General features: G+C 45.6%; 1 protein-coding gene across 1 annotated transcript in view; it reads left to right on the forward strand.

Annotated features, from left to right (window-relative positions):
• TLN2 (talin 2) overlaps window positions 1-26,760 on the forward strand; it is a 479,103-nt gene that overhangs the window by 382,730 nt on the left and 69,613 nt on the right. The window contains exons 29-34 of the mRNA XM_023729855.1: window positions 672-833; window positions 12,001-12,141; window positions 12,607-12,788; window positions 14,568-14,700; window positions 17,804-17,905; window positions 22,412-22,582. Coding sequence (XP_023585623.1) covers window positions 672-833; window positions 12,001-12,141; window positions 12,607-12,788; window positions 14,568-14,700; window positions 17,804-17,905; window positions 22,412-22,582 — 891 coding nt within the window. The remainder of the gene's footprint in view (window positions 1-671; window positions 834-12,000; window positions 12,142-12,606; window positions 12,789-14,567; window positions 14,701-17,803; window positions 17,906-22,411; window positions 22,583-26,760) is intronic.

The following is a 26,760-nucleotide window of genomic DNA, read 5'->3' on the forward strand; positions in this document are numbered from 1 at the left end:
TTCAAATCCACCAGCCACTCCTTGGAAACCCTATGGGGCAGTTCTACTCTGTCTTGTAGGGTCACTATGAGTTGGAATTGACTCGACGGCAATGGGTTTGGTTTGGTTTAGCTGCATATGGTTATTAAGCACTGGCAATGGAGCTATTCCAATTTGAGATGCGCTGTAAGTGTAAAATACACACTGGATCTTGAAGACTTGGCATGAAAAAAAACTTGTAAAATGTCTCATTAATAATTTTTTATCTCAATTGCATGATGAAATGATAATATTTTGGATTTATCAAGTTAAATAAAATGTATTATTTTAATTAATTTATCTTGTTTTTCTATTTATTTTAATGTGGCTACTAGAAAATGTTAAATTCTGTGTTTGGCTCGGGTTATATTTCTGTTGGACATGTAGGGGTCTCAAAAGATAGCTTACTGCATCCCCTTTAAGACTGTCTGGGGCCCAACTCCCTCCAACACTACATCAGCACCTCCTTTCTTTCTTTTTTCAAATTCTCCCTGGCTTAATATTCCCTCTCCTTTCCTGGAGGGACTTAGGGAGCAGCAGAGCTAGGAGCACGTGTTGTAATTACACTGGTTCTGGACATACTGGGTTGAAGAGGGATTCAAGGCTAGAAATCAGGGTGATGTGGTGCCCCAACTCAGCTCCACGCTTTGTAGGTTCTGTCAGCAGCCACGATTGTCGCCAAGCACACATCAGCCTTGTGCAATGCCTGCCGCATTGCCTCATCTAAGACAGCCAACCCAGTGGCCAAGAGACACTTTGTCCAGTCAGCCAAGGAAGTTGCCAACAGCACTGCCAACCTGGTGAAGACCATAAAGGTAGGTCAGTGAACTGTGGGCCTTACTAATTCCTGCTTCGTCTTGCAGAGAAGAAAGAAGTATGGGAGGCAAGCTTTGCTCTCCTGAGACTTATTTCTAATTCAGTCTCATGACTTATGTCATTGTGAAGAGTCTCTTACTAGTGGAGAAATTTATCATGAAAAACCAAGAGCCTTGTTCTGCTAACCTTCTGGAGGGTGGAGGGGGCTCCCCAGTTTCTGTATGTGAGGAGCTTAGGAGCAGAAATCTGGTTGGAAGGATTTGGCTGTGGGATGTCTCTTTGTACTCTGGATAGTAAACACGCTGTTTTTACTTGAGCTGTATATTTACTTGGGGTGGTTTTGACTGGGCAGGTAGATGGCTCTGCAGTTGTTCTCAGGAGTATCTGGATCAAGAGGGTGAATGGAGAGAGAAGGGAATTGGGGATGCTGGGAAAATCACTTTTAATGTAAAAACCTATCAGTTTAATCTCTGTGACATGTATTCTCTTTACGCATGTTTAAATTTTAATTTAAAAAATGGAGCGTCAACTTTTAAAAACAGAACATTCCGTGTTTATAGCCAGTTAATCTTTGTATAAAGACCACAGGTAGGTGCGGGTGGTCGGGAGCTTTATAGAAAAAGACAGGTGCTTAGGGGTATGGAGAAAGCTGTTAACAGTGAAGAGACCAACTTTGTCCACCAAGAATCAACCTGGATATTCACGGTTGACATCCCATGAATGTTTTGAAGTTTTTATTATGGAAAATTTTCGAACATAGACAGAATAGGAGAAACAAAACCTGTGTACGCACCCTTCAGCCGGCTGCAGCAATGATCAGCTCCTGGTCTATCTTGTGTCACCTCTCCACGGACCCTTTCCCTTTTCTGGTTTCTTTGAAGCAAGTCTTCAACATCATTTTATCCATAAATATTGCAGTATATATGTCTATGCGATAAAGTGAAAAATCATATCACCACAATACTGTTATCACACTTTAAACAAAGTTAACAAGAGTTCCTTAATGTCATCCAGTGTCCAGTCAGCATTCCCATTTCCCCAGTTGTCTCTTTTGCTCCTTCTTCCTCCTTCTCTTACCTTTCCTTCTCCACTGATAATTCAAGCCTCTTTTCTTTCTAAATATCTTTGTTGCATATGTGACATATTTTCTTTTCTTTAATGTATAGTCTTTCCCCTCCATTTATTTATTTTTACCTTATAAATTATTTGTTGAAGAATCAGGGCTGTCTCTCAAATAGAATTAGTCAGATTTGCTGACTATGGGTAGACCAGGTGGTCAAAGACCTAGACGAAAGATATTTTAATGTCCTTGGGTATTTGTATTTCTTTTAATCTTATCTTAAATTTCAAATCATCCATTTTATTCTAGTAATTCACTATCCTAGGAAATTATAGAATTTTGAGTAGGAAGGGTCTAGGGAAGTATCGTGGCTCCAGGCCATCCTTGGAGAGTGGGGTACACTTGTGAGAATGGGGACAGGAGAGATTCGGTACAGTGGGGCTATGAAACTGTAGAGGGGTGATGAAACCACAGGCACAGTCTGCCCTAAGCTGGAGCCAGGCAGGCAGCAGGCAGCTGACCTTGTGGGAGCACAGCCACAGCTGGACAGCAGACCACAGACAGAGAACCCAGCACCCCCACTGTGGAGCATTGTCACGGAAGACAATGTAACGGTTCTGTGTGAGCTGTTTTCCGTTTGTTTGTACACTTTTTATTTTCCTGATACACAGAAGGGAAAGACATTGGAGGTCTTAACTCTTTCTTTAAGGGTTTTCATATTTTTTTTAGGTAGGAGTATCTATTTTGTGGAAGCAGCCGCAGTGGCACGGTACTTAAGTGCTCAGCTGCTAACTGAGAGGTCAGCGGTTCAACTCAGCAACCACTCTCTGGGAGGTAGATGTGGCAGTCTGCTTCCGTAAAGATTACAGCCTTGGAAACCCTAGGGGCAGTTCTGCCCTGTCCTGTTGGGTCACTGTGAGTTGGAATCAACTCGATGGCAGTGGGTTTGGTGGTTTGCATCTGCTTTGTGGAATCCCTGGGTAGTGCAAACCATTGATTGGCTTGGCTGCTAACCGAAGTTTGGAGCTTCAAGTCTACCTATCCAGAGGCACCTTGGACGAAAGGCCTGGTGATCTACTTCTGGAAAATCAGCCATTGAAAACGCTATGGAGCACAGTTCTGCTCAGACACACGTGGGGCTGCCAGGAGTTGGAACTGGCTCAAGGGCAACTCTTTTTTATCTGCTTTGTTGTTGGGGTTGGAGCCCTGGTGGCACAGTGGTTAAGTGCTCAGCTGCTAACCAAAAGGTCGACAGTTCAAATCCACTAGCAGCTCCTTGGAAACCCTATGGGGCAGTTCTACTCTGTCCTATAGGGTCACTATGAGTCGGAATTGACTCAACGGCAGTGGTTTTGGTTTTTGTTGTTGGGACAAGTCCTGAGCAATGGGATTTTCCCAGCTCTTTCCAGAGGACATGACACTACATACCTCTTTTCTTTTCACTATCAAAAGCCAGTATAATCACGGAGAAGTCAGTCAACAGGACACACCAAGCAGCCGCAGAGGAGAGGACATCCCGCCCCGCAGCAGCTGAAAGCTGGCTGACGAGAGCATGGGCCAGTGCCCTCACTCAGGGGTTCCTTAGCTGTTTAAACAAAGAGTCTTAAAAAAAATAAGACAACTTTTAGCCGCCCTTTTGAAGCTAGGTTGAAGTTGAATAAATAAGGCCCGTGCCAGGTGGGCCTGTGATCCTGATGGCAGCTGCCACCATGGTTCGTGGTATTAGAAATTAATAACACTTACGTTCTTCAGTGTTTATGGTATGCAGTGCCCTGTTCCAAGCACTTTGTGCATACTAACTTATTTAATCCTTGCAGCCACGCTATGGCTATCGTCCCCATTTAGATTCAGGAAACTGAGGCACAAAGAGGTTAAGGAATTTTCCCCCAGTGAGCCAGCCGGTAATTGGTAGGCCAAGATTCAAACTTAGGCCCAGAGCCCCTGCTCTTGCCGCTGTCAGTCCTGCTTCCGTCTCCTGGCGTGCTGTTCAGATGTTTGCCATGGCGAGACCATCAGCCTCCCAGTTTCTCAGCCTGAGACAAATACTTGATGTGTTCACAGTGCTTTTGTGTACATCTTGGGGTGGCAGGGATGGAAGAAGGCCATATAGGAGAAAGTAGAGACATCATTGTGGGTTGTTGTATCATTAATTTATACCAGTTAAATGTATAATTTCCTAGTCTCGATTAAAGGCGGCCATTTTCTGATCATTAAAAACCAGATTATGTTTAGATGGATTAAGGGGAAAAAATGGAAAGAAACGCTGTATTCTGAAAAAAAAATCTCCGGAAGCCCCTTTCTTTTCTGCCTCCTCCTTGGTTTTATATTCTGACCCATCTGTTAAGACTCCCCGTCTTTTCCGATTCTGCTCACGGTGTCAAAGCCTCTTTGCAGTTCCCTGCAGCGAATGAGCTGATGGCCTGAGAGACAGGCCTGTGCTGAACATCAGAGGAGTGCAGGGCCGGTATAGCGCAGGGAAGATGAGGGCTCCGCCTCTCTGAACATGCCGGAGATCAGAAGCAATGCAGGAGGGACAGAAAGGAACACGTTGCCCCTCAGTTGTCAAAATATGCTAGGTTTTCCAATTCCCAGAGTGTGGCAGGGTTCGCCGGCAGCTATGAGCTTTGCTTTTAATTTACTAATAGGAAAATGGAAAAGGTCGTTCCACTGCAGCATATCATATATGTATATATACAGAATAGATTTCCTATCTGAAGGGATAGTTAAGACTCCTGTCAAAGAGAGAAACAAATGAATATTTAATTCACTAAATACTTCAGACAGCTGCCCTTGGAGCTGCATTTTTTCTCTAAGTTTTATGCTTTTTGGTGCCTTTTTTTTTTTTTTTTTTTTTTTAAATCCATGAGGATGTGCCCACATCTGAATCCCAGCTGGCACACTCCTGAAGTCGTGAAACAGGGAGGCAAGCCCAGCTGGAGGAGCATGAGGGAAGGAGCAGGAGGAAGATTCCCTCATGGTGGGGTATCACTGGAGTCCCTGGTGGTACAGACGGTTACCTGCATTCGGCTACTAACTGAAAGATTGGAGGTTCAAGTCCACCCAGAGACACCTCAGAAGAAAGGCCTGGCGATCTGCTTCCGAAAAATCAGCCGTTGAAAACCTTCTGGAGCACTCTGACACATGTGGGTTCGCCGTGAGTCGGAGTCACCTTGACAGCAATTGATTGATTGTTGATTGAGTTCTCAGCACTCATGTAGAATGCATGACCCCAGGAATTTTAAATATCTTCTGATCGCTTTCTTTTAAAATCCCAAAACAGGGCTCAGCAACAATGAATACCTGTGCCCCTGCTCTATGCCCATGTTCCATGCCAGGCACTGCTCTAAATGCCGGCGAGGTAGAAGCACCCACGCCCTCACCGGGCTGCCATCTCTCTGCTGGTCACCGTGGACTCAGCTGCCTGCTTTTCTCTTCTGTCAGCTCGTTACCAAGTCTCAAGGCTGCCATCTCTCTGCTGGTCACCGTGGACTCAGCTGCCTGCTTTTCTCTTCTGTCAGCTCGTTACCAAGTCTCAAGTCAGACGTGTGGGATGGAATGCTGTTTCAACTGTGCAGACGCACAGGTTTGGGTGCCAAGTAGAAATTGTGCAACAACAGCATTTGTTTTTCTGAGAAGTTGGACATGGCTCTGCCGCTCACAGTGGAGTTGAAACTCAGTGTTTTGCAATTTAGCACTTCAGTGTGTTCCAGGACACCCAGACTGGCTCTGTGTGATCACATCGCACTTGGCTGTAAGCTGACTTCCTTGGTCATCCTTATGTTTGCGTTGGTAAAGTAGATTTCTTCAAAAGAAAAAGAAGGAAAAAAAATCTTCAGTTTCTGCTGTCCCTTATTCTTGTTGCCTCTGTCTAAGGATCCAGAGAAGGGATATAGGAGTCTTGGGTTCTGGTTTAAGGTGTGCCAATAAGGTGTGACCTTGGACAACTTATGGAACTTTCTAAATGATTGGGATTAATGAACTTTAAGATGCCTTCTAGCCTCCGAGCCCATAAATCTTTGATTATCCTCCCCCCATTTTTTTTTTTTTTTTTTTTTTTAATATTGCTGAGATAGATATCATTACTCTTACATCTTTTTGGTCATTTTGGATGTCCTTTGCATGAAAGCTTACAGTTCAGGTTAATTTCTCATTCAGAAATGTCTACACGTGCTGTTTTGTGACATTGGTTGCAATGCACACAATGCGACACTCCTGCTTTCCCCCCTGGGTTCCCCATGTCCGTTCGTCCAGTTCCTGTCCCTTCCTGCCTTCTCATGCTGCTTTTGGACAGGAGCTGCCCATTTGGTCTCGTATATCTGATTGAACTAAGAAGCATGTTCCTCACATGTATTATTTTTTGTTTTATAGGCCTGTCTAATCTTTGTCTGAGAAGTGAAGCCTGGGAATCTTTGATTCTTGTGCAGAAGTTGTTTCTCCCAGAATCCCTGTGAGATGTGCACAGTGGGAGCTCTGGCGGCTGAGAGGGGCTGGCCAAGGGGTCAGGAGCGCCAGTGCCCTGATGGGGTGTGGGCATAGCCCTACGCGTGAAGTGATTCTTCTATTTATAAAGCTGAAAATTCCAGATAACACTTTTAGCATTGTAAAAAAGGAAAGAAAAAAAAAAACCCTGTAGTTTGTAAATACTTTTTTTCCTGCTTTGAGCTGTTTAACAGCAGGATACACGTAGCTGTCTTTGTTCTGTAGAAATGCTTTTCTTCAGAGAAGCTGATCTTTGTGAATGTCTCGATTCTGTTCGCAAAGCAGACTAGTGCTTAAAAAAACAGAGAAGGAACAAGCTGAAAAAAGCAATTTTAGGAAAGTCACAGGAACAGGTCACATGAACCTTCCTTTTCCCTGTTGGAGCTGTGAGCCCAGCCTTCTAGGACAGGATAACCAAATGTGGGCACTTGAATGTTCCGATTGCTTGGGTGGCTCGGTCATACAGAGGTCAGAGGTCATTCAGGAGTGAAATAGGGTCTATGCAAACCATCCTCTCTGGTGCTAACTGTCTTCCTGGGGAGGATACAGCTTTTCCTTTTTGAAGATTAAAAAAAAGACTGGCTGAAGGAGCTCGGCATTCTCTTCCACGGTTATTCGGAATAGGTCCCTGGGTCGCTCGGGTGGTTTGCACTCAACTGCTGAGCTAAAGGTTGGTGGTTCGAACCCACCCAGCAGTGCTGTGGATGAAAGGCCTGGCAAACTGCTTCCATAAAGATTACAGCCAAGAAAACCCTGTGGAGCTCAGTTCTGCTCTGTAACACATGGGGTTGCCCTGAGTCGGAATCAGCTCTACAGCAGTGGGTTTTTTCTTTCTGTTCTCTGAATAGTGATGGGCTACATGATATGAGATGTTAGGGTTCGTGCTCAAAACAACAGCAAAACAAAAAATACCTTTTCTTCCTCCTATTGGTGCATTCCATGAAATGGCACCATTAGAAAACTGTTCCTTGGGATTTTCCTCAAGTAGTCATCTTTTTTGTTTGAATAAGTTCAACAACGTATTGGTGGATTGGTTAGATGCCTTCATTCCTAATAGGAAGTTCCAGGCTGAGAGGGCTCTGGCAGGTTGGGAGGGGAATGGAAGAAAAGAGGGTGAAGAGGTAAGACGCAGGAAAAGGGTGAGCATCTCCTGTTGAGCTAGGTCATGTCTTCCCAACTGGAAGGGCCGTGGTTGGCAGAGGTCATACAACCCCTGGCGGAACTAGGATCTAAGTCCCTTGACTCCAAAGTTGGTGCTACATGCCTGCCAGCACTCTGCTTCAGTGGTTCGCCTGTGCTGGATCCACTCACGTCAGGCCCCTGCTAGGGGACTCCCACCCTGCCTCCCACTGCTGTTCCCAGATTGCTGTAAAGCTTGGTAGAGCTCGATCTCGAGGAGATGTTGATGTTAGCAGTGCAGTGAGATTAGAATGTCACAGTCGCTCACTCCTCCGTTGCCAATACTTGGCACGGTGTAGATGTTGGGTGTTGTGTGGTTGATTCTGACTCATGGTGACCCCATGTGTCAGAGTGGAACTTTCCCGTGGGGTTTTCTCGGCTCTAATCTTTACAGAAGCAGGTCACCAGGTCTTTCTCTTGCAGAGTCGTTAGGTGGGTTCAAACTGTCAACCTTTTGGTTAGCAGCTGAGTGCTTAACCATTGCGCCACCGGGGCACCTTGCCCAGCAGGTAGCAGGTGCTGACTCAGTGTTTACTAAGCATATGAGTGTCAGAAGTGAGGCCATGTATGTGGACAAGAAGTAGAGGGCACATAGGGTCACCATTGGGCCTAGAAGAATGGCAGAACAGGAGGGTGGATGTAGGGTAGAGGCCAGTGAGGAAGGGGTGTGAGCCCAGAGGCAAGCAAGGTCTGGTATTAGCGAAGAAGGCAAACTAGCCAGGCTAGTGGAATTCCTCAGGAAATATTAGCATTGTGCACGTATAATTATCGTCCCAATCTGCCGAGGCTTGACTGGAATGTGGTTGTTATTCAGAAGGACCCTTTAAACCTGCCTGCCTGCCCACTCCCTCCTTCCTGAAAAATACAGATGCTCTCGTCTCAAGTCCTGGGTGTTTTGCAATGCTAGTGCCCCTGGATTTTTGTTCACTAATTGTCTAAATTGGCTTTTGTACATTGTTCGTGACCGTTAAATTAAAAGCTTAATCTCTCATTTAACAAGGGAGTTTACATTCTTCTCCAAAAGTAGCTGCCCTTCTCAAGTGTGGCCTTTGCTGTAGGCGGGGTTGCTGGACTGCATCACGGTCTGCTGGTTCCAACAGTCTAGTGCATGAGGAGGGGCAGTCCCGGGGCTAGGGAACCAAAAACCCAAGCGTTAACCCTTCCTGAGGCAGCCTGGCACGGGCCACAGACCACATTCCTGGTTTCGTCCATCTGGCCATGAATCATCTTTGTGACTGATCACTTAATGCTATTGTGTTGCCTGCTACTAATTAAAAATAAATATGTTGAAACATAGTATCCATAGATAAAAAGCCTACATGGTATGTGTACAGCTCGTGAATTTTCTCAAACTGAACACGCCCAGGTAACTAGAGCCGGATGAAGAAACAGAGCGTGACCCTCACCCAGAGCCCTCGTTGTGTTCCCTTGCAGCCTTGTCGTTTGGTCCGTCGAGTCGGTTCCCACGCACGGTGATTCCGTGTACAACAGAGCGAAACGCGGCCCGGTCCTGTGCCATCCTCACAGTCACTGCTGCGTTTGAGCCACCATTGCAGCCACTTTGTCAGTCCATCTTACTGAGGCTCTTCCTCTTTTTCACTGGCCCTCTGCTTTACCAAGCGTGATGTCCTTCTCCAGGGACTGGTCCCTCCTGATTACATGTCCAGAGTACGTAAGACAAAGTCTCTCCATTCTCTCTTCTAAGGAGCATTCTGGCTATACTTCTTCCAAGACAGATTTGTTCGCTCTTCTGGCAGTCCATGGTATATTCGGTGTTCTTCGCCAACACCGTATTTCAAAGGCATCAATTCTTCTTCAGTCTTCCTTATTCATTGTCCAGTTACACATGCATATGAGACGATTGAAAATACCATGGCTTGGGTCAGGTGCGCCTTAGTCTTCCAGGTGACATCTTTGCTTTTTAACACTTTAAAGAGGTCTTTTGCAGCTGATTTGTCCAATGCCATGCATCATTTGATTTTACTGCTGCTTCCATGGGTGTTGATAGTGGATCCAAGTAAAATGAAATCCTTGACAACTTCAATCTTTTGTCCATTTATCATGATGTTATTTATTGGTCCAGTTGTGAGGATTTTTGTTTTCTTTATGTTGAATCATAATCCATACAGAAAGCTCTAGTTTTTGATCTTCATCAGTAAGTGCTTCAAGTCCTCTGCTTTCAGCCAGCAAGGTTGTGCCATCTGCATAGTGCAGGTTGTTAATGAGTCTTCCTCCAATCCTGGTGCCCCTTTCTTCATGTAGTCCCGCTTCTCAGATTATTTGCTCACTATGCAGACTGAGTGAGTATGGTGAAAGGATACAACCCTGACATATACCTTTTCTGATTTCAACCTCTCAGAATCCCCTTGTTCTGTTCCAGTGACTTCCTATGGTCTATGTACAGGTTCTGCATGAGCACAATTAAGTGTTCTGGAATTCCCCTTCTTCGCAATGTTATTCATAATTTGTTATGATCCGCGCAGTCCAATGGTTTCCTTCCAGTCTTACCTGCCCCAAAAGGTGACTGGACTTCTAACACCCTACATTAGTTTCACCTGTTTTTGTTCTTCGCACAAATGGAATCATACAGTAGATGCACTTGTACCTGGCCTCTTCACTAAGCATTATGCTGGTGTAATTTGTCCATACTGTTGGGGATAGTTATAATCTATGGGAACATTGGTGGATCAGTGGTAGAATTTTCTTGCCTTCCATGCAGGAGACCCAGGTTCGATTCCCAGCCAATGTGTCTTATGCACAGCTGCCACCTCTCTGTCATTGGTGGCTTGTGTGTTGGTATGATGTTGAATAGGTTTCAGTAGAGGTTCAGGGCTAAGATGGACTAGGAAGAAAGGCTTGATGATCTACTTCTGAAAAGCTGGTGAAAACCTATGGATCACAGTGGTTCAGTCTGCAGCCAATCATGGGGATGGTGCACAGGGTCATTATGGGTCAGGGCCAACTCGATGGCAGCCGACAACAACAGTTATAGTCTACTGCTTCTCCTTGGGTTCCATGGTGCTCATTTCCAGATGGCTGTTACATATGCCCTACCTCCCTCAAAGCCATTCAGGGATATCAGGTAAAACTAAAATATTAAAAGTGCTACACAGTGTGTTTTTATAGTTTGAGAGGAAATAGGTTTAATCTGAGTGAAAATGGAGGAGGGGGTATGCATTAATTTCCTAAGGTTGCATTAAAAAACTACCACAGACTGGGTAGCTTAAAACAGCAGAAATTTATTTCTCACAGTTCTAGAGGCCAGAAATCTGAAATCAAGATGTCAGCAGGGTTGGTTCCTTCTGGAGGCTCTGAGGTAGAATCTGTTCCATGCCTCTCTTCTTGCTTCTGGTGGTTGCCAGCAATCCTTGGCGTTCCTTGGTTTGTAGACACTCACTGCATTCTCTGCCTCCATCTTGACGTCACCTTCGTCTCTTGTCCCTCTCTGTCTCTTCTTAATAAGCACAATAGTCGTGGGATTAGGTCCCACCCTAGTTCAACATGACCTCATCTTAACCTGATAACATCTGCGAAGACCCAAATAAGGTCGCATTCACAGGTAATGAGAGTTGGGATTTGAACATGTCTTTCAGGGGGACACGATTTTTTTTTAATATTTTATTTTATTTTTGGTGAAAAGGTACACAGAAAAACCTACTTCGATTCCAGTTTCTAGACATGCTGATCAGTGACATTGATCACATTCTTCACATTGTGTCAACATTGTCCTCATCTCTGTTATAGTTGTTTTGACTCGCATTAAACTCTCTGCCCCTCACCTTCTCGTCTATGCTTTAAAACAGCTGTTGACCTTTTTTTCTTATAGAGATAACTTTTTCAAAAGAATGCAATACTCAAGGGTGACAATCTTTACTCTTTGGGCTAAACTGCTACTTAGTTTAAAGGTGGCTTCAGGGGATAGTTTAAGTTCAAGGTTTGAAGAGTAACTCGGGGCCGTAGTCTCGGGGACTCCTTCAGCCTCAGAAGGTCCAATAAATTTGGAGTCTTTAAGAACTTGAAGTTCTGTTCCACATTTTTCTCTGGGGGACACAATTTAACCCACAACAGGAGGAAACCCAAGGTTATAGTCTTAGAAGTGGGGAAGAAATTGGTTCAGCTGCAAAGTTTGATGAAATGGCTCATAGGAAATGAAGAGAGGGTTACCGCTTGAGTCTCTATGTCTCTGTCGCATGCAGATGGGGTGTTTACGGTCTGTGACGTCTGCTGTCCTGTGGGCCACATGTTCAGCTTTAGTTCCTATACTTGCTTACTGGGGCCCCTGTGCTAAATGGCGGGGTTCTCTCCAGTGTCATTTGTTGTTTATGAATTCACCCAGTGTTTTCAGTATTCTCATTAAGCCCTCTGCCTTCACTGAGAGGTGATTGCTGTGCCCCAGGAGTGATTTCTGCTTTTTGTTGGAGTAAAATCTCCGTGTTTTCTCCCGTCAGGCCCTGGACGGGGATTTCTCTGAAGACAACCGCAACAAATGCCGTATTGCCACCGCGCCTTTGATCGAAGCCGTGGAGAACCTGACAGCATTCGCATCAAACCCTGAGTTTGTCAGTGTTCCCGCCCAGATCAGCTCCGAGGTAGGGAGTCTTTGCCAACAGAGGAAGACTGAGGTCTTTGGCTAGTTTTGTGTAGTACTGAATGAACAAGAGTGGTTAGAATTCCAAAGCTCTCTCCATCAATATGTAGGGTGCTGTTATTTTTGTTGCTGCTACATGCACACACAGAGTTAATGAAACTCAATCTCTGCACATCTCTTGAGAAGTAATGTCTTAGCGTTATGTGTTGAGAACAATCTCTGTGCATAGATTAGGGATGTGTAAGTCTTTCTTGGAATGTGTCGTGCTCAAGATGCTATTTAGGAGTAAACACAGATCTAAGTCCCAGCTATCCAGGCCCTGTGTAAGCCAGCCTCCACGGGTCCCTGCCCTCTGCGTCTCCTTCCAAAGGGCAGAGGTGGCAACCTGGTAAATCACAGGACCTTCCAGGACCCACTCATATCTGCACGCCCTGCCCTTCCTTAACCGTCTGCGGTTTTGTCCTAGGGCTCTCAGGCGCAGGAACCAATCCTGGTCTCGGCCAAGACCATGCTGGAAAGCTCGTCATACCTCATCCGCACTGCCCGCTCCCTGGCCATCAACCCCAAAGACCCGCCCACCTGGTCCGTGCTGGCCGGACATTCCCACACTGTGTCCGACTCCATCAAGAGTCTCATCACGTCCATCAGGTCAGTTTCCTGTGCGGAGACAGCTGCTGGCCTGCCGCTGAACAGGGCAGGTGGATGAGCACACCAGGCCTTTAACTTGGTGATAATGTTGCTGGTCATTATCCGCATCGTCTTCTTCGTCTCTCCAGTACTAGTGGTAGCTCTGGTCATGATAATAATAGCTAAGTTAAGCACTCACTGTATGCCAAATACTGTTCTAAGCATTTTACCTTATTATCCTATTTGATCATTACAACAACCTCGTAAAGCAGATACTGCCATTACTTCTTTTTGATCGATGAGAAAATTCAGGCAGAAAGGATTTAGGTAACGTTCCCAAGGTTACACTCAAGCCTGATTCTCCAGTCTCAGTCCTTCTAATCATTGTACCATACTGTTTGTACCTTGGAACTTGGAGAGCATCACTGTTCATCTGGCAAGATTTGGGATTACCTTTTCTAAGTTTAAAGGGTCCTCAAGGCCACCCTCAGGTTTCATGATTCACTAGAAGGGCTCACAGAATTCAGAAAAGCCATTATACTCATGGTTACAGTTTAGTACAGTAAAAAGATACAGATTAAAATCAGCAAAGGGAAGAGGCATATCGGGCCAGGTCCAGGAGAGACAAGGCACAGGGCTTCTAGTTCTCTCCCAGTGGAGTCATGCAGGTGGCACTTAGTTCTCCTATCAATGCAGCAACTGCTCACAGAGTATTGCCAACCAGGGAAGCTCTCCTGAGCCTTGGTGTTCAGGTTTTTATTTGGAGTTGGTCATGTCGACATGGTTGACCTTCATCTCCAGCCCCTCCAGAGTTATCTGATACCCCATAGCCCAAGGCTTCCACCATAAATCACATTGTTAGCATAGATTAACTGGTGTGGCCTAAGGCCCTCAAATAAACAAAGATACTCTTAGCAGGCAAGACATTCCAAGGTTACCTCCCAGGAGCTAGGACCAGGGCCAAACCTTTCTTTGGGCAAAGTTAATCCTTTACTGCACACCTTTTTGCAAATGAGACAAAAAGAATGTCCTAAATCCACGGTGATCTTAAAAACCAGTTACCATAGAGTCGGCTCCAACTCATGGCGACCCCATGTGTGTCAGAGTAGAACTGTACTCCATATGGTTTTAAAGGCCTGATTTTTTGGAAGTAGATCTCTTCAGAGGCAACTGTGAGTAGATTTAAATTGCCAAGCCTTCAGTTAGCAGCCGAGCTGATTACTATTTGCACCACTCAGGGACTCCCTCGTAATCTTAGGCCCCTGGCAAACATCCCTTGAGTAGATCCAGCATTTCTCAATTTGACCGAAGCTAATACCGTAAGGCATGGAATGACTCACTTTCTTTAGTTATATCTTGTCTGTCAACTGCATTTGAAGCTCAGGACCACAGTTAACTTTCTTAATGCCTTGCAAGGAAAAATCTACTAAATATTTTAATTTCTATTAGAGCCTGGGGCTTTGTGAATAGTGTATAATGTAATGAGCATGATGTATTTGCACTGAATATAGTGCTGACCTTTTTATTATAAGGGTTTTATGCTTGAGTCAGTGAATGGAGACTTCACCTTCAAAGTGTTTTATTGTGCAGTTGCTTGGCATCAGCCTGAAATGGAGGGCAGCACCATATCCTTTCTGCCAGGGATAAGCAGAGTTATCTCAAGTGTTAAATTAAGAAAGGCACGGGCTAGGCAGAGAGGCATTGCCAAGCGAGGATCAGGGATTTACTCCTTAAATAAGGTGATCGAGCAGGGCAGGTTGTGGAGTGGAGCCCCTGTTTGACTCGCGCTGTCCCTTCCAGAGACAAGGCCCCTGGGCAGAGGGAGTGCGACATCTCCATCGATGGCATCAACAGGTGCATCCGGGACATCGAGCAGGCCTCACTGGCAGCTGTCAGTCAGAGCCTGGCCACGAGGGATGACATCTCTGTGGAGGTACGCTGGGCTCCGCACTGCTCAGAAGCCTCTGGGCGTGCTGAAGAATCTCAGCATCAGGCTTCGGGGGCTGGGGGGTGCCATCGGAAGGCTTTGATGCTAGCGTTTCCTTACTGGACGAATTTCCTCTGGGGAACTACCCCGGGCAGCTCTCTCGGAGGGGCTGGGCGAATGTCTGCTGAAGGAACAGATGAACTGGCGGGAGCAGGGAGTTCACATGTGGCTGGAATGTAGGGAAATTATCAATGCTAGATTATTAGAGTGCCCACATGCAGGGTTACCACGCTCAGTCTGACACATCAGCAGAGAGTGTTTCTCCGTTGTTATGTTTCATCAGTGTACTTTTTGGCTAATGTGCAAATCCAGCATTAACTCTAGTGCATTTGGTCCATTCGGAGCTAAAGGATTCTGCTGTGAGTTGTTGAGTATCTAGTATTGGGAAGCTTTTGCATTCCGTTATTAGCTTGGAGCCAGTTGGCCCTCTATTGATGGTTTTTCCAAAGTTGAGAATAGAATTTTTTTCTACTTTTCTTCTTTGCATTTTTTTTCTATTACCTGCCCAAAGTCTCCTGATTTATACTTCCTCCTCTCTACTGAAAGCACAGCAACTGACACCCCGAAGCTATGTAATAAATATGGATGGTCTGTCTGCTGATGTTTACCTTGCCACCACTGAATTCATTCACAGTGGACTTTCGGTCCCCAACTCTGAGCAGTGGGCCCAGAGTCGGTATTGCTCATTTTTGTCAACAGAGCTGTCTCTTTGCTCTAGCTTCCCACTTAACCCCACCCAGCCATTTCCAAGAAAAGAAAGGAGTAAACATTCTCATCCTTTGTGGAATACTAGGATTATTATTTATAACCTGCTATAGTGGAGCCCTGATGGCACAGTGGTTAAGAGTTTGGCTGCTAACCAAAATGTTGACAGTTCAAATCCACCAGCTGCTCCTTGGAAACCCCATTGGGCAGTTCAGCTCTGTCCTGTAAGGTCACTATGAGTTTGAATTGACTCAACGGCAATGGGTTTGGGTTTTTTCCTTTTTTTTTTTTAATAGTGGCTCGGCTGCCAACCAAAAGGTCGGCAGTTTGAATCCACCAACTTCTTTTCGGAAACCCTATGGGGCGGTTCTAATCTGTCCTGTAGGGTCACTATAAGTTGGAATTGACTCGATGTCAACAGGTTTGATTTGGTTTTTTATTAAAACATAGTGTCTATGAAAAACCAACTGCCACCATTATATGTACTCAATGGAGAAAGACTAAGAGCCTTCCCATTGAGAACAGAATTGAAATAAGGATGCCTGCTATCACTACTACTCAGCATCATTCTAGAAGTCCTAGCCAAAGCAATACAGCAAGAAAAAGAAAGAAAAGATATCCAAATTGGAAAGAAGTAAAACTGTATTTGCAGATGACACGATCCTATATATAAAACATGGTACGGATACAGAAAAGTGCACATACGTGTACAGCCGGATGAATTATCACAAAATGAATATACCCAAAAGCAGCACCCTGATCGAGAAAGAGGACTAGCACTTCAGAAGCTCCCCTCATGCTTCCATCCTCTCACCATCTCTCCCAAAGCAAATCGTCCATGACTTCTCACACCAATACTATGCTTCTTTCTTTTTTTTTTTTTTCACTTTAGGTAAATGGAATCCTACAGTGTATAGTCTTCTTATCTGTTATCTTTCACACAGCATTATGGTTTTCTTTACAATTCACCTACGTTGTAAGGCTACATAGTTGAAAGTCTTTTTTAAGCATGGAATTGCCACTCTCGGAAGAAAGTTCTTCCCTCGACTACGTGTGCTTCCTAGTTATTCTGTATTTAATTTCATAAATCCTCTGTAATAAGTCAACATTGCTGGAATTCCCTTGCATTCTTGACTAGAGATCATAAGATGAATGTGAAGAGAGTAAGTTATCGCTAAATAAGACCCTTGGAAGTTTGGAAGTTTTTCCCCACTCCCCACTTCCTTTTTTTTTTCTCGGACCTTGTTTTAAGTTTGCACGTTAGGCTGCTGCTCTTATTGACTAAACTCACAGCCCCTCAATCTATAGATAGCATTGTTCTGTTGGAAAGTCTCGAAGGCCAGAGTCTCGTTTCTGATGAGTGGAACATTGTCACTGTGTCAGGGGTTGTCCAGTGTTCTGATCTGTTAATCCTACATCTAACAGTGAAGCTACCTTGAAATTCCTACAGCGAATCTGATCCTGCTGCTTGTCAACCATCTTTGCTTCTTGATCTGGGTGCTGGTTTTGGGGTGTATTCATTTTATGATAGTTCATCAAGCTATATGCTCGTGTGCACTTTTATGTACCCATGTTATGTTTTAATAATCTTCACCTTTGAATTCCCCACCCCTCACACTCACAGCATCCTCCAGATATCTTGCCCCATTGCTTTTCAGCAGGAGTTCAGTTCTTTGGGATGGAGAGATTAAACCGTCTCTCCAGTCTGGGAAGAACTACTTTGAGGGTGCCATTTTTTATATTTGTGTCTGCATCACCAAATACAGTGAACAAGAGCCCAAGCTGAGCTCAGGGTGAATCTCATCTGACATTTCACAGTCACTGTTTGGGAAGTAGTCCTGCACTTAATGAGGTGATCTCATTTTATGTCACTCCCATTCCTCCTTCGGACGTTATTAGTTCTGGAGTACACGCGACCTGGATGTTCCCTCAGGCCCGGCCGTTAGCTCTCCCATTTGGACAAAGTTGTCTTTCCTTTTTGGAAAAAACCATTACTATTGTGCCTTTTCAGTAATTGCGCTGAAGAACCAGTAAAGATACCAGTAGCATCAGTTGTCACTTCTGATTGGTGGGAGTGAGAAGCCAGTAGGAGGATGAGGGGCCCTCAGGAAGGGCTCCAGTGAGTGTTTGAGGGCTCTTGTCTCTCACAGGAAGCACCCGGGGGGTTTGGAGCCGGGGGGAGCTGAGGCAGCACTAAGAAGGGCAGGGTAGAGCGGCGGCTTGATGGTATGGACGCAGACGTTTTAGATGTCCATTTCATGCGGCTCCCTTGCCTCTCACATGGGCCTTTTTGAATCGGTGAGGGACTGTTTTGAGATGAACTTGACAGCTGTCTCCTTATCAGGCCCTGCAGGAGCAGCTGACTTCGGTGGTGCAGGAAATTGGACACCTCATCGACCCCATCACCACAGCAGCTCGGGGAGAAGCAGCCCAGCTGGGACATAAGGTAAGGTGCACCAAGGACCCTGCTGAAAGCGCGTGTGCTTGGGAGAGACGTGTGCATTGACTCTGTTCCCACCGCCTGTCGTGCCGGCTGTCGTGTCTTGGTCCAGTGGTGGCTTAGGCTGCAGAAAATTTCACTCAACCTTCCCTTGGCATCTAACCCAAAAAGTATTACTTCAGGATCTATTTTTACCTGGAGCTGAGATGAAAGCTACTCAGATTGTTCTGGTTGTGGTCAGACTTTTTGGCCAACAAGAAGGCATTTACAGACAGCCATCACTCTTGACCTTCTCTGAAATAAACCAGTGACGGAAGCTGATGTTCTTAGCCTGAGGCCCACTATCATTCCCCCTGGGTGGGCTGGCCCCATTCTGGTGGGTTAGGGGTACATTGTTCTTCCCATGGTTCCTCTGTAGTGTGTATTGTTGGGCAAAAGTAATTGCAAACAGAATCTGCTCCCAATCCAGAAAACCTCTCCACAAACGTAGACGAGAAAGAAAACAATTTTATACTGAACAAGCGTTAAACAGACAGCCGCTAAAGAGATCGAAAAGACAGAAAGGAACCTGACTCTTATAAGCTAAGCAGATACAACCCTTTCCGCTCTTGTTTTCAAGATAAAATTCTGATTTTCTGGCATCTTTATGATCATAGTAGGGTGGCAGTTTGGAGCCTGGCACCACCTGAAGTTAGGTTCATCTCCCAGGAAACTGGGAAGGAGGGGTGTGATCTTCCTCGATGGTTACATTCCAGAAGAAATGGCTCCCAGGTCCTTGGGGAAAAATCCTTGATTTACACACTTTTCAAAGAGAGAGAGAAAGAACTTAAAATTACAAGTTTTCTAAAGTAAATGCTGCTGTAGGGTCGCTATGAGTCAGAATTTACTCGATGGCAATGAGTTTATTTTTACTTTGAAGGAGCCCTGGTGATGCAGTGGTTAAAGCGCTCAGCTGCTAGCCGAAAGGTTGGCAGTTCAAACCCACCAGCCACTCCTCAGGAAAAAGATGTGGCAGTCTGCTTCCTTAGAGATTACAGCCTTGGAAACTCTGTGGGGCAGTTCTACTGTGTCCTATAGGGGGGCTATGAGTTGGAATCAGCTTGGCAGCAATGAATTATTTTTCATGTAAGAGGGCAGGGGTGGTTTACTGGTAGAATTCTCACCTGTCATGTGGGAGACCTGGGTTCGATTCCCAGCCAATGCGCTTCATGGACAGCCACCACCCATCTGTCAGGGGAGGCCTGCATGTTTCTGTGATGCTGAACAGGTTTCAGCAGGGCTTCAAGACTAAGGCAGACTAGGAAGAAAGGCCTTTGCAATCTGCTTCCAAAAAACCAGGCACTAAAAACTCTATGGATCACAGTTGTTTGATCTGCAAGATCATTCATGGCGCGGGACCGGGCGTTTCGTTGCATCGTGCACGGGGTCGCCATGAGTCAGGGCCGACTCGACGTAGCCACAACAACAACATTTCAATTTGTATTTGCCCTTACTCTCTTACACGTGAGGAAAGGAGTCCTTACAAACTTCCCTTCTGGATGAGCAAAGCCTTCCTGTGAGGCCCCTCCAGAGGAGTCGTCCGTGAGAGTTAATACCCACGTTTTCTAAGTGCTGAACGATGTTTTGACTGTTTTAGGTTCGTTTTGCAAATCCTTTAAGGATAGTTGGCTGACCTGTAGCCTGTGCCTCACCAGGGAGAGGCCAGAAATTGGATTTTTAACAACCTTAAGGGTTTCCTAGCATTTATCAGTATAACTGTCAGTGTTGATGTGCAGATCAAGAAATCCAGTAGCCAAAATCTTTTCTGAAGGTATCGATTTTAAAGAATCAATATTGCTCTTTTAAATTACAGAATAGCTTCACGGCCCACTAAGCTTTCTGCTGGTTCTGAGGTGGGATTTTTGAGATTTAAAATGGCCAGCACCTCTCTGCCTCCTCCACTGTAACAAATTCCATTTTTCAGCCAAGTTCCTTCATAATAAGAAAACGGCTTATCCGCCTGTGTGAGGAGGGTTTGGGGACTGGCCTGGAGGATAGAGCTCTGCAGGCTGGCAGACTGGGGCCCCTGCCTGGCTGTCTGTCACACAGTGATAGGGATTGAACTGTGTTCCTCAGAATTATGTGTTGGAATCCTAACCCCTATACATGGTAAGAGCTCGGCTACTAACCAAAAGGTCAGCAATTCGAATCCACCAGCCGATCATTGGAAACCCTATGGGGCAGTTCTACTCTGCCCTGTAGGGTTGCTGTGAGTGGGAATCCACTGGATGGCTTTTTTTTTTAATACCTGTGGGTGTAATCCTGCTCGGAAATAGAGCCTTCTGTGTCATGTTAATGAGGCCATATCAGTATAGGGCGTGTCTTAACACCTAATCACTCCTGAGATATAAAAAGAGTAGATCAGGCACAGAAGCCAACAAGCACAAATGGGGGAAGGATAGATGCCAAGTGTAGATCGCCAAGGAACCGAGGGAGGCCAAGAAGAACGCTAGAGAATCCGAGACAAGCATGTTCCCCTAGAGGCAGAGAAGGAGCCTTCCCCTAGAGCCAGGGCCCTGAATTCATGCAGACTTCTAGCCTCCTAGACTGAGAAAAGATAAGTTTTTGTTCATTAAAGCCACATGTATTCTGTTAACAGCAGCACTAAGAAACTAAGAGACAAGGAAGCCGAGTTAGAGAAACTGGACATTTCAGCAGTTAGTTGTAATTTCAGTAGGAATTCCATAAAGTATTTCTAGACGTCTTTAGGGGGCAATATCTTTGTCTCCACAGATACTGTTGGAGGATTAATTCCTGTGTCAGTGGGTGGCATCAAAAGAAAATATGTTTGTGTCACTTGGTTATAAATTTACTCTCGGCACTTTGGCTAAGTAAGTCCCTCACTTACTTAGAGAAAGGAAGCCTCATGAGGCCACGTATCAAGAGGAGCCATTGACTGAGAGTTAATACCACGTTGTTTTAAATGCTCTATCACAGCACTTAGGTGCTGCGCTGGCTCAGCAGCTGGGACACCACTTGGGCGTGATTAGAAATGCACATTCTCCAGTGACACCTAGATCCAGGGAATCCACATCCTGCATCAGATACTCACAATTCTGTGTTATTTGACGTGTCAGCCCATGCGAGGATGCTTCCTGTTCTGTCAGGTCCTTCAGGAACAGAAGGTGTTAGAGTTCTTGTTACACTCGGTGTTGTTAGCTGCCGTTGACTCAGCCCCCAGCTCGTGGAGACCCCACGCACAGCGCAATGAAATCCTGCCTGCTGCCTCCGCCATCCCTCATGGTCAGGTGCAGATCAGACTGTTGCGATCCACAGAGTGTTCATTCGCTGCTTTTTGGAAGTAGATCATCAGGCATTTCTTCCTCGTATGTCTAAGACTGGAGGCTCTGCTGAAACCTGTTCAGCATCATAGCAACACGCGGGCCTCTACGAACACACAGGGGGTTAGCTGCGCATGAGGTGCATTGGCCGGGAATTGAACCCGGGTCTCCCTCATGGAAGGTGAGAATTCTACCACTGAACCACCACGGCTCCCTAGATACAGGCAGAAGGGAAAATCACATCACTCAGTTTACCTTTGCCCGATTGGGGTAATGAAATGAAGTAGTACTGGATTTTAACCCAAAGTATAAAATAAATATCAATTAGTTCATACTGATATAAATAAATGGCCAAATGACTAACGAAATGAGAGAGAAGACATAAATCTCCCATGCAGAAGAGTTCCAAATAATTTGTGTGGATATTCCGCACCCCAAGGAGGTGGAGCTTAACTCCCCACTCCTTAAATTCCCCCAGGTTGAGCTAATCATGAGCAGAGCATCAAAACTGATATCATTTTTGCTTTTATCACATACTTAAGACTTGGTTGAAATGTTCTTTCCCTGTGGGGCAGAAGGCAATGGGATTGGCTGCCCCAAATCTTTTGAGGGTGCCTTTGATCTCAGGCATCTCTTCTCAGCTCCCCTGTCCCCCATTCTTCTCCTACTCCCCCTGCCTTCTCAGTTGTAAGATACTTGACTTTGGTTCTTTAAAACGCATTCTGTTTGCAAGACTGACAGTTTGTGCAATGGAATTCAGTTCTCACACCTAACTCTGAATCTCAGAGTGGGTTTCTGAGCACTTGTGCCAGGTGCGCACGGACTGACTTGTGCTTACTTTCTAATCTGTAGTGCAGTTTCATCTGTTTTTCATCAAAGATATGGTGAACCACATGTGAAATTGTTCACTACAGATTAGTAATTAAACCTGTGTATACGTTGCTTACTGTAAGCCTGTATGTACCTTGCTTACTGGTTAATCCGCCCCTGAGTCTTCTGCCGTCATCGTAGAAGATAAAAACCAAGCAAGAGTTCATTCATTAGCAAGGACTTTCAGAAGTAAGTTTCAGCAGATCTTGGGCTTTTCTCTGAGTCATTCATCCCCACACCCACCCCCCTCCCAGCCAGTGGTACCCCTGAAGGAGACCCATGTACTTACACGTTGCGTCTGTGGATTTTTTTCTCTTGAAAGGTCACACAGCTGGCAAGCTACTTTGAACCCTTGATCTTGGCCGCGGTTGGCGTGGCTTCCAAGATCCTTGACCATCAGCAGCAGATGACAGTGCTGGACCAGACCAAGACACTCGCAGAGTCTGCCTTGCAGATGTTGTACGCGGCCAAAGAAGGTGGCGGGAACCCCAAGGTACAGTCCAGGGTGTTGCGGATTCACGTGTGACCACTAAGAAGCCATCACACATTCCTGCTGTATTGTGTCCCTCCAGGAAAAACATCTCCTGTTCTCGCTTGGTAGCATTTGATCTCCCACTGTCAGGTGGGGAATCATCTTGTGTTGATCTTCCCAGTGATCATCAGGAGAAGAGCAAGAAATGTACATAATCAAAGCTCATGTATAAGTTCTTCTTTCTTTGACAGAACGTGTGGGCAAGTGTCCTTGGGGAGGACAATTGTATTGTGTGATTATTACAGGAATAGAAGCTGTAGAACCTGCTGGGCACCTGCTCAGGGTTGAAACCTGGCTTGCACAAAGGAAAGCACTGTGGTTTCAAGTGAACGTCATTTCCACTCCTGGTACTAGAGTTCATCTGTGGCGTTTGCTTTTGCTGCTGCGGGGACAGTAGGTTAATATGAGGATCACACTTACACTTTGCAGGTGGAATATTTCGGTAGCATGGTGACAGCATGTCATTTTCTCCCAGGGTGCCATTTATGTCAGCGATTGCTTTGCTTGGGAAACCATTGTGTGCCTTATTTCGTGAGTGCCCTGGTACCTGGTGAGGAGGTTGGAGGCCCCTCCTGCTGTTTGCACCTCCTAGCAGCCGGCACCACCTGACCAATCTGATCTTAACAGAGCCTCACCTAAGCACACTGACCTGAGAGAGCACAGACTGTCAAGATTTGTATAGGATACTCATTTGCAAGCTCTAGGATTCTGTATGTGTGTATGTATTATCATTATGCTGTATGTTGCATCTCTAATGTCTTCAAATCCATAGCACGGTATAGCAGAGAAGACTCCAGATCGAGTCAGAATCATAAAAGAGTGATTTCACGTTAGTTGTTAGTTGCTGTCATGTCAGCTTCGACTCTTAGTGACCTTGTGTGGGAGAAAATAGAACAAAACATTGCCCAGTCCTGCTCCATCTTCATGATCGTTGGTATGTTTGGGCTCATCTTCCAACACTGTCTCAGACAATGTTCTGTTGTGATCCGTGAAGTTTCCGTTGGCTGATTTTCAGAAGTAGATTGCCAGGCATTTCTTCCTAGTCTGTCTTAGTCCAGAAGCTCTGAAACCTGCCTACCATGAGTGACCCTGCTGTTATTTGAAAAGCCGGTGCTATAGTTTCTAACATCACAGCAACACTCAAGCCACCACAGTATGACCAAGTGACAGCCGGGTGGTGGTGTGATCTCATAGCTAACAGTTATCGAGTGCTGACTCTGTGTCACCTATATCTTCCCGTTGTTTAATCCTTATTAAAGCTCTGTGAGGTAGGTAGCGTCCCATTTTGCAGATGTGGAGACTGAGACTGAGAACGCTTAAATTGTCCCCGGTCTCAAGTGGATGTGGAGTCAGAACTGAGCCAGTGCTCTTAACCAGAAGGCACTATGTGAACACAGGTGAACTTTGTCCCAAACCAGGGCTGGAGAAGAGTCAAGAAAAGCCACAGGGGAGAGGAGACATGTTGGCTGTTGATATCAAAAAAGGAAATTACGTAGCATTTAAGGGTGGCTAGAGGCATCCTAAGACGCGGGAACCGCATATACAGAGGCATAGATGTTGTTGTCGTTAGATGCCATCGAGTCGGTTCCGACTCATAGCGACCCTCTGTACAACAGAAGGAAACACTGCCCAGTCCTGCGCCATCCTCACAGTCGTTGTTATGTTTGAGCCCATTGTTGCAGCCACTGTGTCAGTCCATCTCATTGAGGATCTTCCTCTTTTTTGCCATCTGCTTTACCAAGCATGATGTCCTTCTCCAAGAACTGATCCCTCCTGGTAACATGTCCGAAATACACGAGACAGAGTCTCGCCATCCTCGCTTCTAAGGAGCATCCTGTCTGTACTTCTTCCAAGATGGATTTGTTCATTCTTCTGGCAGTCTTTTATCCCAGGGAACCTCATGGTTGGAGCATAGGTCGTTGACACTCTAAGCTTTATAAAGATGTGCAAATGGCAGCTGAGAACCAGTGTGAACTAGTTTTCAGTGAATGACTGACTGGTACACTAGGTGATGAACTAAAGCATGGGATGAGTGAAGGCAAGAGAGGTCTTCTCTCCCCTCACTGATGCCTCGTTCAGCCTGCACTGTCTGCCGTCCTGACAGGCTTGTCACATGGATGCCCGGGACACTAGAAGGGTCCTGTAGGCCCTTTCCTAAGGATGCGATGCCCAGACCTAATCAAATTGGATGTTATTCTTTGCACAAATGTTTACTAGGTGCTTGCTAGGTGATAGGTGTTGTACGTCCCCATTTGCAGAGGAAATGGAATTAAAATGTAGTTACTAAATGAGTGTCAGTGGCTTTGATTTGGTGGAAAATAGCACAAGCTTTGGGGTCAGGCATAATTGGATTCAAACCCTAATCCTGCCTTTTGCTAGCAGTTTACCTCATTTCTTTGTTTCCTCATCTAAACAATGGGGTTCATAATAAATACCCACCTAGGATAGCTGGAGAGATTAAATGAGATAATGTGCCCGTACTGGGATGAATAGTGTCCCCCTAAAATTTACATTCTTCCTGGAACCTCAGAATGTGACCTTATGGAAATAGGATCCTTGCAGGTGTAGTTAGCTAAGTTAACATGAGGTCATACTGCAGTGGGGTGGACCGTAATCCACTATGACTGATGTCCTTATAAGAAGGAGAGCAGTGACCCAGACACAGAGGGAAGATGGCCACGTGGAGATGCAGGCAGAGATCGGAGTGATGCTGCCACAAGCCAGGGGCTATGGGGGCCACCAGAAGCTGGAGGAAGGATTCTCCTTAGAGGCTTCAGAGGGAACATGCCCCCACTGACACCTTGATTTGAGACTTCTGGCCTCTAGAACTGTGAGAGAATACACTTCTGTTATTTTAAGCCCCCCAGTTTGCAGTAATTTGTTAGGGCAATATCTTAGTCTCTTAGTGCTGCTGTAACAGAAATACGACCCGTAGGGGGCTTTAAAGAACAAATTTATTCTTTCACACTTCTGGAGGCTGAAAGTCCAAATCTAGGTCTCGACCATGTGGCTTCCTTCCTTGGAGGTAGTCCTGGGCAGTCCCTGGTTCCTTCGCTTGTAGACGATCCGCACATACATGGTATCTGTATGTCCCCGTGTGCATGTCTCGGTTTCTCATCTGCTCTTTCATAACTGATTAGATTTAGAGCCCACCCTGCTCAAGAATGATCTAATTAACATAACAAATGAAACCTTATTTCCAAATAGGATCACATACACAGGTATAGGGATTGGGATTTGTCTTAGTCATCTAGTGCCGCTATAACAGAAATACCACAAGGGGATGGCTTTAACAAACAGAAGTGTATTCTCTTACAGTTTAGGAAGCTAGAACTCCAAATTCAGGGTGTCAGCTCCAGGGAAGGCTTTCTGTCTCTGTCGGTCCTGGGGTAAGGTCCTTGTCATCAGTCTTCACCTGGTCTAAGAGCTTCTCAGCACAGGGACCCCAGGTCCAAAGGATGCTTGCGCTCCCAGAACTTCTTTCTTGGTGGTATGAGATCCCTTTCCTCTCTGATCTCTTTTATAGCTCAAAAGAGATTGCCTCCAGATATAACCTAATCCTGTTGATTGCATCTTGTCTCATTAACATAACTGCCTCTAATCCTGCCTCATTATTATAGAGGTTAGGATTTACCACACATAGGATAATTACAGAATGCTCCTTAGAAGCAAGGATGGCAAGACTACATGTCACATACTTTGGACCTGTTATCAGGAGGGACCAGTCCCTGGAGAAGGACATCATGCTTGGATAAAGTAGAGGGTCAGCGATAAAGAGGAAGATCCTCAACGAAATGGATTGACACAGTGGCAGCAACAGTGGGCTCAAGCATAACAACGATTGTGAGGATGGCACAGGACTGGGCAGTGTTTCGTTCTGTTGTACGTGGGGTTGCTGTGAGTCAGAACTGATTCAGCGGTGACTGACAACAACAACAAGGTTGATCACATCAGATCACAAAATGGAGGACAACTATGCAATACTGGGAATCATGGCCTAGCCAAGTTGACACACATTTGTGGGGGACACAATTCAATCCATAACAGGCAGCCAGAGAAAACTAAAGCAGGGCCTGACACAATATGTATTAAAAAAACAGAAACAGTGGCAGTCCCAGAGCCCAGGCTCAGTGAATCTC

Source organism: Trichechus manatus, unplaced genomic scaffold (assembly GCF_000243295.1).
Source record: "Trichechus manatus latirostris isolate Lorelei unplaced genomic scaffold, TriManLat1.0 scaffold00030, whole genome shotgun sequence".
In the NCBI taxonomy this organism is placed as follows: Eukaryota; Metazoa; Chordata; class Mammalia; order Sirenia; family Trichechidae; genus Trichechus; species Trichechus manatus.